This window comes from Orbicella faveolata, unplaced genomic scaffold (assembly GCF_042242905.1).
Source record: "Orbicella faveolata isolate gen_17 unplaced genomic scaffold, um_ofav_v1 contig_3, whole genome shotgun sequence".
NCBI lineage: Eukaryota > Metazoa > Cnidaria > Anthozoa > Scleractinia > Merulinidae > Orbicella > Orbicella faveolata.
The window spans coordinates 2,723,166-2,742,555 of NW_028301558.1; the positions used below are offsets into that span (position 1 = coordinate 2,723,166).

Below are 19,390 nucleotides of genomic sequence, written 5' to 3' on the forward strand. Positions count from 1 at the left end.
TAGGATATGAGCAGATAACGGCTATTGCCCGAGGGGGAGGGGGGTGGGGGGGTGGGGAGAGATGGCCGCTGCTGGAATTAACTGATGAATTAAAGATCTTGGCGATTGTAGGTAGTCTCGGCGAGAAGGCGCCACACTTCGATCGCCTGTAAAATCTGGAACAAACCCGGCAGAGCATCTTGGAACACGCCGGAATCTCTCCCACTGACACGCCAGAAAACTCCCGGAACACCACGAAGCAGCTACGTAACAAAGTTGACCTGCACCTCTTTAATACTTCTAGTTTGATTCGTTCTTGTTAATCTGCAACTCTTTTGTTTTTAGGGCTAGGGACATTGTTTGTGTTGTATACCTATTGTTTCGTTTGGCCAATCATGAAGAGCCTTGTAAACGGTGCGTGGTCACACACGGAACCACCCGTAACATTAAAAATACTCGAATAAAAACAACAAGTATGATATCTCAACAATAAAAAAAACTCACTGACTAGTACATGTTGAAATAGAGCATGGTTCGTCAGCGCTTAGAATATTTCCTGATAAAACCCCGATAATGGGCAACTCCCAAATCGAGGAATTGAAAGTGAAGGCTTTCAAAGATAAACGAAAATCTCCGAAGTTGTCCGAAATTAAGCGAATACTTCCAAAAATAACAGGGCTGCTCCGAACGTTTTAAGAAGGCTGCCGAACATTTTGGAAGCTTCTACGAAAAAAAAACCCCAGCAAATTAAAGCCCCATTGCAATTATAACGTAGATTGGGTAATTTGTTTGTTTGTTTGCTTTTTTCTAAAAAAGCGACATACATTATTACATCAAAGAAATTTTAAAAGTTTCCATTAATCCGAGGGTTTATTTTCATTTCATCCTTCTGAAGAAAACTTATGTAGCGTCAAGGCAGGGGACCAGGGATGAATGTAAAAGTCACTTGAAACACTACATGCATGACACCTACAGGACAAGATGATTCCTAGTCGGCATTTTAACTACTTCCTTATTCTTGCTTTAAACAACTGCTGGTTGAAAGTGTTACTTTTCGATTTCTGACCCTAATTAGATCCTGAATTAAATCCATAAAAATTGTCTTTGTATTTCTTATTGTTCTTGTTGTTTTATTCTGGATTGACACTTTGGAAAGCCGTTATAATCATTTCAGAAAAGTATTACGTTTTCGTTTACTTGGTGAAAGATAACAGCGCTACCGGATGCCGTGCGCAAGAGTACAGTACGATCACGTTTATACACATCGCAAATTCGAGGACAAAAAACTTCGAGAACGGTTACAAGCCCTTTGTTGCTCGGTGAACATGAATAACATGCCTCCCAAAAGAAGACAAGGGCGGATCAAGATGCCAAAGAAAACAGTAATTTAGACAGATGATGAAGTGGAGTAACTGTTAGAAATACAGTTTGTAGAGTTCCCAAAAGGAAAGTGGAGGATTGGAGTGAGAAAGCGTTTAAAGCGAGTTCTCAGGAGAGTCGTTGTCTTCCATTATCTTTGTAGACTGTGTTTAACGTTAAGATTGCTTGCGGCAACAACTTCTAATGTCACTATTAATTAAGTTCAGAGACGACCCCATTTCGCTCTGTAAATTAAAGTGATCAGCAGGAAAAGAGCGGTATTGTTGACTACTGTCGCTGACAACAGTTTCCAGCATTTTTTAACACTTAACTTCTACTTTGATCTATTAATAGCATCATTCTTTGTCAGAAAAATCAAACAAATTTGTGAACAGCTCATAAACATTCCCTTGACATCACAAGTTACCATGGCAACGGTATGGTCTGTTGAAAACACCCTTAATTTTAACTTTAAGTGCTTATAACTAAATGAAATAGGAGTTTAGTGACCACTGCATTTTATTATCTCGAAATTGAAATCAGCATGTCAAGATTCAGAAAGTTTAAAAAATTTCAGTAACATTTAAGTGGCTGTGACCCCCCCTCCAACCCCTCCCCCCCGCACCTACTTGGCAAAAATTTGTATTTTGGCATGCTAACCACAGTTAGGTAATAAAAAAAAGGTCCCACGTGCAGACTCGTTTTTTAGTTGAAAACAACTACAAGTAAGGTTAATGTTATGCTGTAGCTACGCTAATCTTATTGGCCGCGAATCACCATAGAATAGACCATTTAACAGTTGTCTGCTCAGTGACCTGACTTTTGAATGGCAGCGATGCTGGAGGTGACCTTCTTTGCTACAGACCTCTCTGCTTTTATCATCAGTAAATGCACCTAGTTAACATTAGAACAACTTGATTTACACAACAAAAGCAGTGAGGTCTGTATCAAAACAAGGTCACCTCCAGCCTCGCTGCCATTCAAAAGTCAGGTCACTGAGCAGACAACTGTTAAACGGTCTATCGTTGTTTTTTTGTTGTTGTTGTTTCACGGTACTGTTTTGGCCTCAGGGATGAACTATTCACGTAGTGGCGATACATTCCAATCAGAGTGAAGTTCGCTGGGCAAACTAGCTGGTAAAGAAATGTTTACAACACAAAAAATAAGAGTAAAGACAGTAAATGTATCACAAATTAAAAGTTTGGATTATTGAAGTGATTCTAACTGAACTGAAACGACATAGTGTGCAACAATGCAAAGACGTTCCTTTCCATGTTAAAATTAAAATTTCGCCTAAATTCAGTGCGTCGCAACAAAAAGTGACATGGCGCTACTTGTCAACTGTTGCCGGACTCTTACAAAGTAAGGAGTCTCGCTTGAAATGTTCTTTTATTGTTGTTAGTGTATTAAAGAGCTATGTACTAGTCACTGTAATCGCAGCCTAGTCTTACCCTGCAGCGCACTCTTACACCCAGGTCTCCTAAAATTTCTCAACACTCTAGTCATTATATTCCAGAAACGAAACACTACTACTTTTTGAATAGCTCCTGTTTTTGACACCATTATTATAGTATCAACCGAATAAAGGGTCACCTGATTGATGGATCAAAGAAGGAGTTCTAAAAAATGGAGGACACTGCTTAGAGCCACCTTAGGCTTATAGTTAGGCACTTTAAGTTAGAAAGTATTGACAGCAAACTGCAACACCTTGAGGGTGCTTTTTACTTTTCCCAAAACATTGCATTTGCTCGTATTGGCCAATCTCTTTTGCCTAGTTAATAAAAGTGTGGTTCTCTTTCCTCTTTTTGTAGGGTCATGGGACGAAGTGTCCGTGTTAACCTGTTTTCACGTGGAGAAACTGCCTGTGATAAATTTTACATTAACAAAACCTTTTTCAGAACTCGTTGTATATATCGCAAAGCTCGATCCATCTCTGCGGTAAATTTTGGACGATCGCTCCACGCAAACAAAGTCTAAAGGCTGGTTTCCATATGATCGCAGACGATCGCGGATCGCAAATAGCAGATCGCAGACGATCGCAAAGAGAGTTGTTTCCATATAATCGCAGACGATCGCAAGCGATCGCAGAGCCGACTGTTGCATACATTTCGGACAGCGGAACTGTCAAAATTACACGCGTGTTGTGCTGGCGGGAAATCGCAGCAAACAATATGGCGGACGTCGAGGAGGAAATTTTGCTGCAAACAAATTTATTTCTTCTTTTAGTCAACCTATTTTGAAATTCTCTTGGCACTGCATCTCGCCCCGATCCAGAAGGTAGCGTTTTCAATCGCTTCAGATAACGACCATACGCAGTTCTTATGTTGCGGAATTTGACCTCCGCCTCAGCCGCCGATAAATTAAATTTCTCCCCGATTTTTTTCCCAGCAGTTAGCCTTTTCGTTTTTTTCTTTGAAATCTTTACTGTTACGGTGCTAAACCCAATGATATCGCGCAACTTCCTCCATAAATTTCTCGTTACTAACGTTACCTTGTTCAACGCCAGCCATGTTCAGTTTACAACAAATAAGCGGTTGCTTTGTTGCAAAGAAGTGTTGAATCATGGGTCAGAATTCAAAATATTATGGGATACGTTTCGATCGCAGATCGCAGAACTTTGGTTTCAAAGAAAGAAAAGTAACAAATTGTCCACAAGGTGTACAAGCAAATTGTTGTCGGTTTTATTGAGTTATAAGAAAAGGATGAGCTTTTTCGTGACCCAGACTAACAGGAATTGCTCCGAAAATTCTTGATCGTTCTTGGCCTGCTTTTCCACTAGATTTGTATTTTAAATATTCAAAAATTGCAGGAGCTGAAAACTGTCACTGCATCATGGGATCCTGACTGCATTCATTTTGGTTTTGCATCATCCTCGTTTTCTCATTCAATGTCAAGGATGCTATCAACAAGCTTGAGTTAAAATTGAAATCGAAACTGCTCATCATTATCAGTTTCAATAACAAACCGTTGATTTTCTTCGCTTCTTCCCCGGCGGCATCCTCGCAGATATCCGCGTGTACCACACGAGATGACGCAATTTGTTATTTACGTTCCTTGACGAACTAAATTATCAAGAGACGATTATCGTCTCTTGCTGCAAGCCCCTTCCGAAAGATGCTGCTAAATACTTCACAAGTGACGGTCTCCGTCCGCGATCAGAGCACCATACATACTCTGGCGGGGCATCCTCGTCCCTAGGGCCTTGATGAAAACGAGCCGCCATTTTGAAAATCGTCGAGAAGGCCCTGGGGACGAGGTTGTCTGGCGGGGTATAGTCAATGCTACTTACACAAAGTAAATTCTGATATTACAGGAACGCCGCTGTTGTTTGAAATCTCGGGTTAGAGGTACATTTCAAGATGGCGGCGGTGGCGGCAGAAACGGAACATCTCAGTATTTCAATACTCCTTTTGTTTCAGAATACATAGAATAAAGTGTTGATAGGAGAAAATTGTTTTTTTTGGAAAGGAAACCATTGAAGATTCAAATGATATTAAGAATCTATGACGAAGAGACTTGATAACATTAGTCCAATGGTAACTCCCTCCGTCTCACTTTATCAACACACTAGCTTACTGCCAAGGATCTGTGTACCATGTGATTTCTGACGAGGGGGGAAATTGAGAAAACACACGATTATGGGTGCTTACCATTTGCCAGAATGAACCTGTTAAGATCACCGTTGAATAATTCTAAGGCAATACTACTGTGGTCAGTTTCCATACTTTCCAACCAAATGAAACGGACTGGCCTTCTGTCAGTCTCGACCGACATGCGCGGCTACTAAGCTCACCTCGAGGCCCTGCGAGTAAGTTCTGGTCAATGCATGGAGCACGTTCACAATCACATGGAATTTCCATTCGGAATGTTTGCTTTTATCGTTTGCTCAAACCGTGAACTAACAAGTTTCCCCGTGTTAATGGAAAACTGACTTCAATCCATTGAATTGCGCCTCTCTCCCCATCACGACTATAGCGAATCTATTCTTATTTAAAAAAGGCCTAAATAAATGACAACTTTATGCACGACTAGTCTGGTAGTTATCACAGCATAATAAAACGGATCCTGATTCAGGAGCACATTCACTATCACTTAATTTGGTAGTCGCCGTTTACTTTTGGTGTTTGTTCGGTTATCCGAAACATTCCGTTTACACTGAGGGCAGAAATGTGTTAAATTTCAGGATTATCAGTTGAGGACGGAAAAGATTTTTTTATCTGCTGGCTTAGATCACAGATCAGCAAACTTTCTGTGAAATGGGCTGAAAGCAGGAGTCATAATCAGGGATGGACGCTACAATTAAGTAGCATTTGGGGGGTGGTTGGATAGTCTTATCCTCCAGATATGTATCAATTTTAGAAAGTGGATTTATTTCATGCAGAAAACGAGGTTTACTTTCATTTTGTTCAGTCCACGTGATCGGGTGGGTCATGGACTAACTACTCTACCTCCACATTTGCAGTCTCCTGTTCCGCTCTCCTCCGTCTTTTAATTCAGATTACTAAATAAGATTACCTATTTAGCTTGTACGAAGCGACACTAATGAGCTGCGAGCTTGCTCAACGAACAATAACTGCTCAACTCCAACTTCTCTAACAGTGCACATAAATTCCAAACTCACTAATTAAACAGTTTAGTGTGCCTCGTCTAAGTCTAGTGACGGATTCGCTTATATTTAAACATCTCGTCATGCTTATCCTGAGTACTTGGCGATATACACATAAACTGGTAATTAAACTGATAATTCTATTTATTCCCATAACTCGTCTCGTTGTCAGTCTATACACATTGTAAAGAGAAATTGAATGTTGATCATTATTGAAGATTAACAGGTAGAATAACAAGATAGAGACGGATCAAAGGCTTACGATCATAAACTGAAGAACAAACTGATATTTCAACCATGTGGTTTGTGGATGATGTACTAGGACGTTCACTCGCAAACATAAATTCCTTTGGTTGGTTTCAAAATGTGTCCAGAATTTATTAAAAGGAAATTATAAATAAATCAAGTTTGTAACCTATTTCTAGAAACGCAATTCAACAAAATGCCATCGCCTTAGCAACCAGCGAAATGCTTGCTCAAACAAATGATTGACATTGATTGACCTCAATTCTTTCTTCTATTAAAAGTAACAAACAGACTTTAAAGAGAGTGTTTCAGAGTGACCGGTTCATTGCGTTGGCGCTGTGCGAGGAACAGGCCCTGGCACAAATTGCCCTATGACGCATTAAGATAACAGACTTGATTGAATGCACTTTCATTTTCATCAAAACAGTTTTCAGCTGTCTCTCTCTTTAAACTTCAACGTTTAAATTCGCTGCGGTAAACGAAAGCTGAATTATGGCGTTGAAAATGAGGAACAAAGTAAGCTCATTCATGTATGATGTCATAATAGCGGGAATTTCCCAGATACGCAGCAAATTTAACCAGCATACGGTATGGCAAGAGCGTTTGGTAGGAGTGTTGACAGTGCATTGATGACGACTAGCAGCAGAAATAACGCAGTCATAAGCTTGCTGCCGCATTGTTTGATTTTTCTCAACTGACCAGGGAAGCAACATCGCGAGGTTTTGTGACTGTAAGACACCGTCCAGCCACAAGTGCAATGTGTTTTTCTAACGATGCTGATGACACTGCGTTCTGTTCAAAAGTTCGGATTCCTGCGTGCCCGGAAACGACAAGACAGTGGACAAGGACGTCAATAGACAAAGACCACAAAGACGCTGCTCTAAACGAAGGAAAGTGCAATCATACACATATTCTCGTCGAAATACATGCTTGAACCACAAGAAAGAGGCATTTGAAGAAGTCTAACATGCTACGAGCAACTGCACTGACATCAGATGGTGCGATTGGAGTAAAAAGACCGCATACAAGACATAATCTATGTAACTGAGATAATGAAGCATTTAATAGACAAGCCGCCATCTTGGGGGCGATCGCGCAGGAAAAGACACTGGGACGAGAACAAGACGCACATCACAGCGGGCTCAGCTCCAATCAAGCATCTGCCAGAGTTGCAATGCTTTCTCAGTGGAGAAGAGACCACTGAAACTTGAAGTTTAGTCTTCTAAAGGACACAACAGGACGGTAAGTTCCATTTTTACCATTCGAGGATACTATCCATGCTGTTAAGACTTAAGTTTCGTTTCATATTGAAGTCTACTTCCTTTAATCTTGCACGTGGTTCATAGCAGCACGCCGCGCTGAAAGGCAAAATGAAGGCAATGTTATAACACATTGGGAACTAACAAGTGTAGTATAGTTTCTCGTTTAGTGGTGGTATCAAAACATATTTGTGTGGGTCTAAACCCGCAAAAAGCACCGGATGTTCAATTTATAAACAAGGACTACAAGGGCCGCCGCCTCTTGTGGTTAGCGAGGCAAATTTTGCACGAGGGTACACAGCTTACCCTTCTCACTGATGTGATTTCACAAAATCGAGCTGCTTGATGAAAACGTTTGTAAGCTACATTTTAACTGTCAAGAACCTTTAATTCTTCTAATCCATATTACACTGAGCGCTCTTGTATCTTCGCAGGTCGGGGTTGTGTTCGTAATTAACGAAACAAACAGGAACTAAGCGTCAAGTAACAACCTGCAAGTTACTACAGAAAAATCATTATTAGTAGTGATAGGAATCTTTTAATGTGATGTAACACAGTTTGTATAGTTTTAAGGTAATTTAAGTGGCAGTACTTATTATTACACACCGCCTTCTTGTCTCGGAACATCGGATAACCACTCTTCGCATTCTACGCGCACAAAAAGGTTCGAATAAATCTCGTACTCATCAGCTAGAAAAAAAACTTCGTTTGGAGATCGTATTTTTGATACAATTTGTGCCACTCACTATTAAAAAGTGACATGGCAATAATTGTTTCTTGAACTGTTTGATTTGTTTAAAAAAACTGAACCTTCTGTTTCTAGTGCGAAATGGCCACTACATGGCAGAATTTCCTCAAGAGTCTCATTGCACACGGTGGAATCGTAACAGGCGTGGAAAAAGTAAAGGTAAGTCCTGTAGGAAAAAATGTCCGCTGATTGGTAAAGGTTGTTCTCAGACGTGTACCACGGTAAACACACAGCTTTTAAAGTACCATAAAATGATTGTCTCGATGTTTTTATTCGATTGGCTTCTAGAGAGAGTTTGAATCAGTATTTGAGCCTCAAAGTTCGACTGGCTATCACAATGATAAAGTAACTGCTTGACTAAAACGTGGATATTCAGGGGTTTAGGTGTAATATGGTGCCCGAAAACGTCAACACGTGGAAAGTAATCAGACACGCAGGAAAAGTCGTTACCCCACATCGATTCCAATCACCTAAACAACGAACCTCTCCACGATTGGAAATAAAATTTTCTAGACATCTCTTCTGAGACCATGAACTTTCCAGTCAAAGAGCCACTTACTTCCATACACAATTAAAAAGGTCTCAATTAAACGAGTTTTCCCGAGCTGGAAAAGACCTGTATGTATTGTTTTTTGGCTTCAAGTGCTGATTAAAATAACACTACCCCTAAAATAGAAACGTGGCGATAATTTAAACAAGAAAACAAACTCAAAACAGAGTTCGAGTAAACTATCCTAAAATACAGTAACAAAAAACAAAAAATCCTGAAAGAACGAAGCGAGAAGGCGAGAAAGGCTAATTTACAGAATACCGAGTTAATTTTTCTCTTCACTGAAAAGATTTACACATCCTGCTACTAACAAGCTGGTTTCCTTACAAATTAACACTACAAATAACTTACTTCTCCGCCTATAGCGATAACGAAAAGTCGTATCTATATGGTTTTCTCTCGTCTTGATATTGACAATTCCTCATAGATAACACTATTGCCTTGTTAGGATTATTATCCCTTTGGATTAACAGACAAAGGAAAAATAGTTGCACAGTGCACGGAGGAGAACGATGTCCACGCAGGGTAAGTAAAAAAATAATCTAACCTCAAATGTTTGACACTCCAGAACGGTTTTCCTCCAGCATTTAAAACACTACTGCATCAGATCCATTTTCTCCTCGTGTCGTCTATTCTTCTCAGCAAGCTGGCGATTATTCAGATTGACAACTAACGCTTGAAAGGAGACAAGGAAAGAAATTAAGCCAAAAAAGGATCCTGCGGTTTTCGCCTTGTCTAAGACCTCAAGCGTTAAGATGGACTACTCGTGGTCTAACAAAATATTCTGCTGTAAATTGTTTGTAGTGAACTCACATTTTAGACTATAACTCACCATATGACAATTGGAAGTACAATGATTATAAACTGAACACACCGAAGCATTTTAATGAGTTTTGAAATGGTGTTTTTTTTTTTGTTCAGAGCCGGCTTTCCAAGAATACTATCAGCCGCTGTCAGCGAGGTAAGTGACTATCTATATAAAGAAATTACAAAGAAAGTATTTCTGTACCCCAGTTTAAGTGAGAGAGCTGTGGAGGGACGCCTTTCGTTCCACTTTGAAAAAATGTATTCTCTAACCGCCCCTTTATGTCAAATGAGCTGGCCATGATTCACGGAGCGTTTGGTGGTGCCATGACGAACTGATTAACGAACATCCGACTCCAACTGAATCTAAAACAACGCTCTGCTGCCACAGACGGTCCAAAAGGAATGGCAAGAGTCAGACCTCATTTTAATGAAATCAAGTAATGATAAGCGCACGAGAATTGATCAGTTATTCCCTTTTCAACACTTCTTGTGTTTTAGAAGACTGTTCGCGTGTTTGGTTGCTTGCTCAGCCAGTGCGCATCGAAGCTATGCATCCAAACTTATTCGTCTTGCAACTAAACTCTTTGCTTCTGACCTGAAAGGGAAAGTGATATTAAAAGTGGTTAGAGAGCGGTTGTCAATCGAGTGTCGTTAACCCAAATCAATATGATTTAAGTGCCAATCACTCAAAGGAAAGACGTGTAATTCTCATTCAGCGCGGGTACTAGGCTCGATTACCAGGCGCTGTTCGTAGACCGGGCTCGAGAAAGCGGCGGAAATCGAGCCTACGCGGAAAGGCCGGGGAAATCGAGTGGCTCTGGTTTTCCATCTGATTGGTTAAATAGGTGGTACAAGGTTTTTCTAAACCAGTGATAGAGCTTAGTAAAGCTCTATTACACTGAAAACCGCTTTATTGATCAAGTCCTTACCTCGCAGTCGTCAAAGTTTACACATTCTGCCACCAATGTCAAACTGACTTTTCCCGCTGTCTCATTGCATCAGTTCTTTTGGTTTTTGCAGATACTTGTAAACATTCCAATAAGGACATCAGGAAACACACCAGCAGAGGGAGATGATGACACCCTACATGGATGTTGAAGATCCAGCATGAAAATGTTCTAACGTATTTATTAGTCTATGTCACGGACATGACTTTCTATTACCTAAACATTTAAGGGAGCAGTGTACATTCACTACTCGTCACAAAGATAGAGTCGATATAAGAACACGAGTAGGACTTTTCAAGACAACAATAGGTAGTCACAGTCGAAACACACCAACAGAGGGAGATGATAACACCCTAAATGGATGTTGAAGATCCAGCATGAAAATGTTTTAAAGTATTTATTAGTCTATGTCACGGACATGACTTTCTATTATCTAAACATTTAAGGGCGCGATGTGCACTCGTAATATAGATAGAGTCGCTATAAGAACACGAGTAGGACCTTTCAGGACAACAATAGGTCGTCACAGTTGATAACATTGTCAATGAAATCTACCAGGTCTCCTATGTTCAAAGTGTGGAGTAATCTATCCACCGAATAAATCACTGTCCAGTGGAGAGCACGGTTCGTTTTGTCGACCTGTACCCAGTGGATGTTGATTTATCTCGTGGGTAGCGTTATCCAATCTTTGAACAACTCAGCCAAGTGCCCACGCTCCTTTTATGAACAAATCTTGAAAAAGGTTTTATTTTTGTCACATAAAATTTTTTAACTCTGGAATTTGATCGTGTAGACGGTTCAGTAAAGTAAACTTGTCAAAGATTTGAATAAAGTTGGTTCCCAGACCCTTCGTTCATGCGTGTTTTGTGCTGTCACAAGTGCACAGTGGCACTGATGAAATTTGGATGGCACATAAGTGATTTAACGAAATAGCCTGCAATGTTAATATGATAGATATTTTAATGTCCTAGCCACTAAATCTAAAACCAATATCCCTTGTTCTCGCTTCTTATCTGCCTATTCATCTAGTTCCATATTCCCGATCTCTCATTTTACATCTAATTAAAGCTAGCAAAGCTGTATTTGATGAACCAAGTTAAGCAAGATTTACTCCTCGGCGTTCTTATTTTAAAATACACCTACTGGGACAACTTATCAGGTTCGGTTGATAAAAGAAACCATTCTTTGCAATCACTTGACGCTCGCTGACCTAGGCGGGCATGACCTCTATAATCAGTAATTGCAAATATAAAACAACGAGAGTTGCAAAAATCGGCTAGCTGCAAATGGAAATCGCATTTCCCCAGTAGAACCTAACTAAAAAGATACAGAAGAGCCCTTGACATAGATACCGTGCGACATTGCCACCCATTGGCATTTCAAACTCCGAACAAATATCTTTTTACCGAATGAAATTTGAATTTTAAATGGTTTGGTAAAATGAATGTTTGTTCTTCCGAATTCACAAAATGCCATGCAAACAATAATACGTACACACCAATCTTTCTGTCACAGGCTATGATACAGAGTAGACAAAACCATTCTCTTTGGCTCCGAACAAGTATAACCTCGCAAAAGAAGTCTATATACTGTAGACGTCACGAGCGCACAGATTGCGAGAACCTACGAGCTCCAGATAGTTTGGCAAAAATGTTCATCGTCACAAACGTCATGTTCAAAGTGAAAGGTAAAGTGACCTCGAAATTTGAAATTTCGAAAGTTGAAGGAAAACTGACTTTCTATTATCTATTATTTATTGCAACTGGCATGAACGTAAGAAGGCTCTTCACACCCCTAGGAGATGAGAGGGTGTAGAGAATTTCTACTTTTAATCAGTAGACAAGACGACAACCAGGAGATTCGCTGTTGGGCTAACTACGATTGTGAAAGCTGGCTAAGGTTGGTTTCTATGACTGTTGCGATCGCTGCAATCGCTCTAAAAGTTGAGCAAACCTTACCGTACTAGATTCCATATGATCCCCACGATCGCTTCAGGGAATTGATAAAAGAAAAGCTTTTACACCGAGGGCAACCCCTCGCGAGGACCTGGATCAAACAACTATACCGCCACATTCTGGTTTGTTTTTTCATAGACAAGACGACAACCAGGAGATTCGCTGTTGGGCTAACTACGATTGTGAAAGCTGGCTAAGGTTGGTTTCTATATGACTGTTGCAATCGCTGCAATCGCTCTAAAAGTTGAGCAAACCTTACCGTACTAGATTCCATATGATCCCCACGATCGCTTCAGGGAATTGATAAAAGAAAAGCTTTTACACCGAGGGCAACCCCTCGCGAGGACCTGGATCAAACAACTATACCGCCACATTCTGGTTTGTTTTTTCATAGACAAGACGACAACCAGGAGATTCGCTGTTGGGCTAACTACGATTGTGAAAGCTGGCTAAGGTTGGTTTCTATATGACTGTTGCAATCGCTGCAATCGCTCTAAAAGTTGAGCAAACCTTACCGTACTAGATTCCATATGATCCCCACGATCGCTTCAGGGAATTGATAAAAGAAAAGCTTTTACACCGAGGGCAACCCCTCGCGAGGACCTGGATCAAACAACTATACCGCCACATTCTGGTTTGTTTTTTCATAGACAAGACGACAACCAGGAGATTCGCTGTTGGGCTAACTACGATTGTGAAAGCTGGCTAAGGTTGGTTTCTATATGATTGTTACGATCGCTGCAATCGCTCTAAAAGTTGAGCAAACCTTACCGTACTAGATTCCATATGATCCCTACGATCGCTTCAGGGACTTGATAAAAGAAAATCTTTTAAACCGAGGGCAACCCCTCGTGACCACCTGGATCAAACGACGATACCGCCACATTCTGGTTTGTTTTTTCATACAATCTCGCAGCTGGAGTGTGGTATTCACATGATCGCAATGAGTGATGTTCATATGATTCTACTGATCGCTCAATCGTTGATATAGAACTGATGGAGATCATTCTCAGCGGCGATCGATAGTTGTCACAACGATCGCCACGATTGCTGACCAAGCGATGGAAATGATCGCAGCAATCAAATGGGAACCAGACTTTAATTTAGTGAAGACAAAGAAAGCCATGCATTGTATTATACACTGGTTTTCCGGTGCTCCGAAATAGAGAGTGCATTTTAATATCGCATATATAGAGATTATCGTGCTTGTATATCGGCCAACTTTTGCGCCACAGCTTAAAGCTTAAAATTGTATCTTCGCAGGTCGGGGTTGTGTTCGTAATTAACGAAACAAACAAGAACTAAGCGTCAAGTAACAACCTGCAAGTTACTACAGAAAAATCATTATTAGTAGTGATAGGAATCTTTTAATGTGATGTAACACAGTTTGTATGGTTTTAAGGTAATTTAAGTGGCAGTACTTATTATTACACACCGCCTTCTTGTCTTGGAACATCGGATAACCACTCTTCGCATTCTACGCGCACAAAAAGGTTCGAATAAATCTCGTACTCATCAGCTAGAAAAAAAACTTCGTTTGGAGATCGTATTTTTGATACAATTTGTGCCACTCACTGTTAAAGAGTGACATGACAATAATTGTTTCTTGAACTGTTTGATTTGTTTCAAAAAACTGAACCTTCTGTTTCTAGTGCGAAATGGCCACTACATGGCAGAATTTCCTCAAGAGTCTCATTGCACATGGTGGAATCGTAACAGGCGTGGAAAACTTAAAGGTAAGTCCTGTAGGAAAAAATGTCCGGTGATTGGTAAAGGTTGTTCTCAGACGTGTACCACGGTAAACACACAGCTTTTAAAGTACCATAAAATGATTGTCTCGATGTTTTTATCCGATTGGCTTCTAGAGAGAGTTTGAATCAGTATTTGAGCCTCGAAGTTCGACTGGCTATCAGAATGATAAAGAAACTGCTTGAGTAAAACGTGGATATTCAGGGGTTTAGGTGTAATATGGTGCCCGAAAACGTAAACACGTGGAAAGTAATCAGACACGCAGGAAAAGTCGTTACCCCACATCGATTCCAATCACCTAAACAACGAACCTCTCCACGATTGGAAATAAAATTTTCTAGACATGTGTTCTGAGACCATGAACTTCCCAGTCAAAAAGCCACTTACTTCCATACACAATTAAAAAGGTCTCAATTAAACGAGTTTTCCCGAGCTGGAAAAGACCTGTATGTATTGTTTTTTGGCTTCAAGTGCTGATTAAAATAACACCACCCCTAAAATAGAAACGTGGCGATAATTTAATCAAGAAAACAAACTCAAAACAGAGTTCGAGTAAACTATGCTAAAATACCGTAACAAAAAACAAAAAATCCTGAAAGAACGAAGCGAGACGGCGAGAAAGGCTAATTTACAAAATACCGAGTTAATTTTCTCTTCACTGGACAGATTTACACATCCTGCCACTAACAAGCTGGTTTCCTTACAAATTAACACTCTAAATAACTTCTCGGCCCATCGCGATAACAAAACGTCGTATCTATATGGTTTTCTTTCGTCTTGATATTGACAGTTCCTCATAGATAACACTATTGCCTTGTTAGGATTATAATCCCTTTGGATTAACGGAGAAAGGAAAAATAGTTGCACAGTGCACTGAGGAGAACGATGTCCACGCAGGGTAGGTTACAAAAATAATCTAACCTCAAATGTTTGACACTCCAGAAAGGTTTTCCTCCACCATTTAAAACACTACTGCATCAGATCCATTTTCTCCTCGTGTCGTCTATTATTCAGATTGACAACTAACGCTGGAAAGGAGACAAGGAAAGAAATTAAGCCAAAAAAGGATCGTGCGCTTTTCGCCTTGTCTAAGTCTTCAAGCGTTTAGATGAACTACCCGAGGTCTAACAAAATATTAGGCTGTAAATTGTCTGTAGTGAACTCACATGTTAGACTATAATTCACCGTATGACAATTGGCAGTACAATGATTATCAACTGAACACACCCAAGCATTCTAATGAGTTTTGAAATTGTGTTTTATTTTTGTTCAGAGTCACTTTTCCACGATTACTGTCAGCCGCTGTCAGCAGGGTAAGTGGCTATTTATATAAAGAAATTACAAAGAAAGTATTTCTGTACCCTGGAGGGACGCCTTTCGTTCCACTCTCACAAAATGTATTCTTTAACCACCTCCTTTGTGTCTTGATGTGTCAAATGAGCTGGCCATGATTCACGGAGCGCTTGTTAGTGCTATGACGAACTGATTAACGAACATCTGACTCCAACTCACTCTACAACAACGCTCTGCTGCCACAAACGGTCCAAAAGGAATGGCAAGAATCAGACCTCCTTTTGATGATATAAAGCAATCAAAAGCGCACGAGGATTGACCAATTATTCCCTTTCCAACACTTCTTGTGTTTCTAGAAGACTGTTCGCGTGTTTGGTTGCTTGCTCAGCCAGTGCGCATCGAAGCTATGCATCCAAACTTATTCGTCTTGCAACTGAACTCTTTGCTTCTGACCTGAAAGGGAAAGAAATATTAACAGGGGTTAGAAAGTGGTTCTCAATCGGGTGTCGTTAAACCAAATCAATGTGATTCAAGAGCCAATCACATGGGGCCAAGTGAACTCAAAGGAAACACATGTAATTCTCATTCAGCGCGGGAACTAGGCTCGATTATCAGGCGCTGTTCGTAGACCGAACTCGAGAAAGCGGCGGAAATCGAGCCTACGCGGAAAGGCCGGGGAAATCGAGTGGCTCTGGTTTTCCATCTGATTGGTTAAATAGGTGGTGCAAGGTTTTTTTAAACCAGTGATAGAGCTTAGTAAAGCTCTATTACACTGAAAACCGCTTTATTGATCAAGTCCTTACCTCGCAGTCGTCAAACTTTAAACATTCTGCCACCAATGTCAAACTGACTTTCCCCATCTCATTTCATCAGTTCTTTTGTTTTTTGCAGATACCTGTAAACATTCCAATAAGGACATCGGGAAACACACCAACAGAGGGAGATGATAACACCCTACATGGATGTTGAAGATCCACCATAAAAATGTCGTAAAGTATTTATTAGTCTATGTCACGGACATGACTTTCTATTATCTAAACATTTAAGGGCGCGATGTACATTCACTACTCGTTATATAGATAGAGTCGATATAAGAACACGAGTAGGACCTTTCAGGATAACAATAGGTAGTCACAATTGATAACACTGTTAATGAAATCCACCAGGTCCCCAGTCGTTCAAAGTGTGGAGTAATCTATCCACCGAATAAATCACTATCCAGTGCATAGCGCGGTATGTTTTGTCGACCTCTACCCAGTGGATGTTCATTTATCGGGTGGATAGCGTTATCCAATCTTTGAAAAACTCAGCCAAGTACCCATGCTCCTGTACTTAAGATTATTTATAAACAAATGTTAAAAAAGGTTTTTTGTCACATAAAATTTTTTAACTCTGGAATGTACTTGTGTAGACGGTTCAGCAGAGTAAACTTGTCAAAGATGTGAATAAAATAATAAAGTGTATTATCGTTTGTCTCACGATGTAGTCACTGAGATGTAGATCGCGACGTTTCGACTGCTTACTGCCAGTCTTCTTCAGGCGATAAGGTCGACTGATATCACGGTATCATTTATATCACAAAGGTCGGCTGTGATTGGTGCATTTCGATCCTCCTATTGTTCCATTGTTCGGGCGAGTAGCTGTTCCCTCGGTGGTCCGCTGCTGTACTGTTCTCCTGTTGTTGTGTTTCTTGATCGTGGGTATCCATGCTTCAGGAATGTCAATTCCACTATCCCTGTTGATGTTATTAGGATGAAGTCTTATGTGAATAGCTTCCTTGACCCTACGTGTGTACCAGTGAGGATCTCGATCAATAAACTTGACCTCATTCCAGATAGGATAGTGGCCGGTCTGGTGGGTGTGTTCAGAAACGGCGGAGGTCTGGGTACGGGCGAGTCGTATATCCCTGTCGTGTTCTTTGATCCTCTCCTGCATAGATCTCCCTGTTTCCCCGATGTAGACTTTGCCACACTCATAGGGAATCCTGTAGACAATACCATCTTGTTTAGCCGGGTTGACGGTGTCCTTTGGTCGCACTAAGTGTGACCGAAGTGTCGTGTCAGACTTAAAGACGGTGCGAATGCCTTGTTGTTCTAGGCAGCGGCGGAGAGACTCCGAAACTCCTTGGACATAAGGTAAACCGGCGGTGGATTTAAATTCCGCGACAGGCTCTCTTCTTGGAGTTGTTCGTGCCTTTGTGATCTTCTGTACAAAAGAGGAGGGATATCCGTTGGAAACAAGTACAGATGACAGATGTTTCTTCTCTCCAGCGATTACTGATGGTTTGGTGACGAGACGTTTAGCCCGGTCGTACAGACACTTCATAATACCGCGCTTTACTGACTGAGGGTGGTGTGAATCATACGCTAGGTACTGATCATTATGTGTTGGTTTCCTGTAGACACTGGTGGTAAGGCGACCATTAGGTTCTCTGTAAACTGACGTGTCGAGAAAGGCGATCTTGTTGTTGTTCTCGATCTCCATAGTGAAACGGATTGATGGTTGTTGACTGTTCAGGTGTTGCAGGAAGACGTCAACTCTATCCCGATCCAGGATGGTGAAAGTGTCATCTACGTAGCCTTTCCAGATCTTAGGCTTGCAAGGTGCGGACTCTATTGCTTGTTCTTCAAATATCTCCATGTAGAGATTAGCAATAACCGCGGATACAGGGCTCCCCATGGCTGCACCGTGTCGTTGTTCGTAAATCGATCCGTTGTACTGGAAGTACGTAGATCTTAATACGAAATCCAAGAGGTCCGCGATTTGAACTGGTCTAAGTGTCGTGCGGTCAGCCAGGCCTGCGTCGTTCTCCATTTTTTGTAGCGCGGCTTGTACGGCGCCCTCGATCGGTACGTTGGTAAACAGTGACTCTACGTCGAAAGACACCATGATCTCGTGGTCCTGGATCTCTTCACTGGCGATGGTGGAGGCGAAGTCAGTTGAGTTCTTCACTGTGAAGTTCGAGTTACCTGCAAGAGGAGATAATACGTTAGCCAAGAAAGCAGACAGGTCGTATGCAAAGCTGGTACGGTCCGGAATCAATTAGCGCTGACATTGAGTCAGCAGTCAAGTCAAGTTTATTGATCGAGATCCTCACTGGTACACACGTAGGGTCAAGGAAGCTATTCACATAAGACTTCACCCTAACAACATCAACAGGGATAGTGGAATTGACATTCCTGAAGCATGGATACCCACGATCAAGAAACACAACAACAGGAGAACAGTACAACAGCGGACCACTGAGGGAACAGCTACTCGCCCGAACAATGGAACAATAGGAGGATCGAAATGCACCAATCACAGTCGACCTTTGTGATATAAATGATACCGTGATATCAGTCGACCTTATCGCCTGAAGAAGACTGGCAGTAAGCAGTCGAAACGTCGCGATCTACATCTCAGTGACTACATCGTGAGACAAACGATAATAAACTTTATTATTGCATCTACCACGATGAATAACAACAACCTTTTCCTCGATGTGAATAAAGTTAGTCCCCAGACCTTTCGATCGTGCGTGTTTTGTGCTGTCAAGGCTGCACGCTAACGCCCTGGACCCAGTAGCTGCTCCAATGTCCAACACCTGACATTGTTCCCAAATGCAAAGAAAACTTGTCAAATGAAGTTTTAGACTGCGAGCAGTCTCCCTTTTCCTCGAAAAGCCGTGGGGAAGAACGCAAAACAAGCAAGTGTGTGAGCGTGACTGTGAGCGTGACGTGCGAGCGGGGCTTCTAGCAGCGCACGCGTCGCACATCACGCTCGTACACTTACTTGTTTTGCATTTTTCCCCACGGATTTTCGAGGAAAAGAGAGACTGCTCGCGGTCTAATGAAATTTCGGACCAGAAAACAAGAGAAAATAATTTGTCAAAGAAAATTTGCTCCCGTGC

At 41.2% G+C, this 19,390-nt stretch overlaps 4 protein-coding genes across 13 annotated transcripts in view; 3 read left to right on the forward strand and 1 right to left on the reverse strand.

Annotated features, from left to right (window-relative positions):
• The window catches only part of LOC110049443 (uncharacterized), a 90,091-nt gene that overhangs the window by 28,682 nt on the left and 42,019 nt on the right, over positions 1-19,390 (forward strand). The gene's annotated exons all lie outside the window — the stretch shown is intronic.
• Positions 6,293-19,390, reverse strand: part of LOC110049452 (uncharacterized) — a 51,470-nt gene continuing 38,372 nt past the window's right edge. For 2 of the 8 annotated variants that reach the window (XM_089298725.1, XM_089298727.1), the window contains 8 exons: positions 16,302-18,467; positions 15,567-15,951; positions 15,127-15,233; positions 10,484-10,637; positions 9,757-10,149; positions 9,295-9,422; positions 7,756-7,940; positions 6,293-7,548 (listed from right to left, as the gene is read on the reverse strand). In XM_089298725.1, coding sequence (XP_089154851.1) covers positions 17,074-18,387 — 1,314 coding nt within the window. In that variant the 5' untranslated portion in view covers positions 18,388-18,467 and the 3' untranslated portion in view covers positions 6,293-7,548; positions 7,756-7,940; positions 9,295-9,422; ... (3 more) ...; positions 15,567-15,951; positions 16,302-17,073. Of the gene's footprint in view, positions 7,549-7,755; positions 7,951-9,294; positions 9,423-9,756; positions 10,150-10,483; positions 13,777-15,126; positions 15,234-15,566; positions 15,952-16,301; positions 18,541-19,390 lie in introns of those variants that run through there. The other 6 variants (XM_089298728.1, XM_089298723.1, XM_089298726.1 and 3 more) reach the window with 6 other exon arrangements.
• On the forward strand, positions 7,815-11,351 carry LOC149106063 (uncharacterized). 2 transcript variants are annotated; one of them, XM_089298757.1, is made up of 5 exons: positions 7,815-7,946; positions 8,273-8,356; positions 9,196-9,272; positions 9,669-9,708; positions 10,575-11,351. In XM_089298757.1, the coding sequence occupies exons 2-5, from the start codon at positions 8,279-8,281 to the stop codon at positions 10,650-10,652; spliced, it is 273 nt and encodes a 90-aa protein (XP_089154883.1). In that variant the 5' UTR covers positions 7,815-7,946; positions 8,273-8,278; the 3' UTR covers positions 10,653-11,351. The 2 variants fall into 2 exon arrangements, with proteins under 2 accessions (XP_089154883.1, XP_089154882.1); XM_089298756.1 differs by having other exon boundaries at positions 9,669-11,351.
• Positions 13,711-16,976, forward strand: LOC149106064 (uncharacterized). Its single transcript, XM_089298759.1, has 5 exons — positions 13,711-13,782; positions 14,109-14,192; positions 15,027-15,103; positions 15,479-15,518; positions 16,390-16,976. Exons 2-5 carry the CDS (start codon positions 14,115-14,117, stop codon positions 16,465-16,467), a joined length of 273 nt encoding a protein of 90 aa, XP_089154885.1. The 5' UTR covers positions 13,711-13,782; positions 14,109-14,114; the 3' UTR covers positions 16,468-16,976.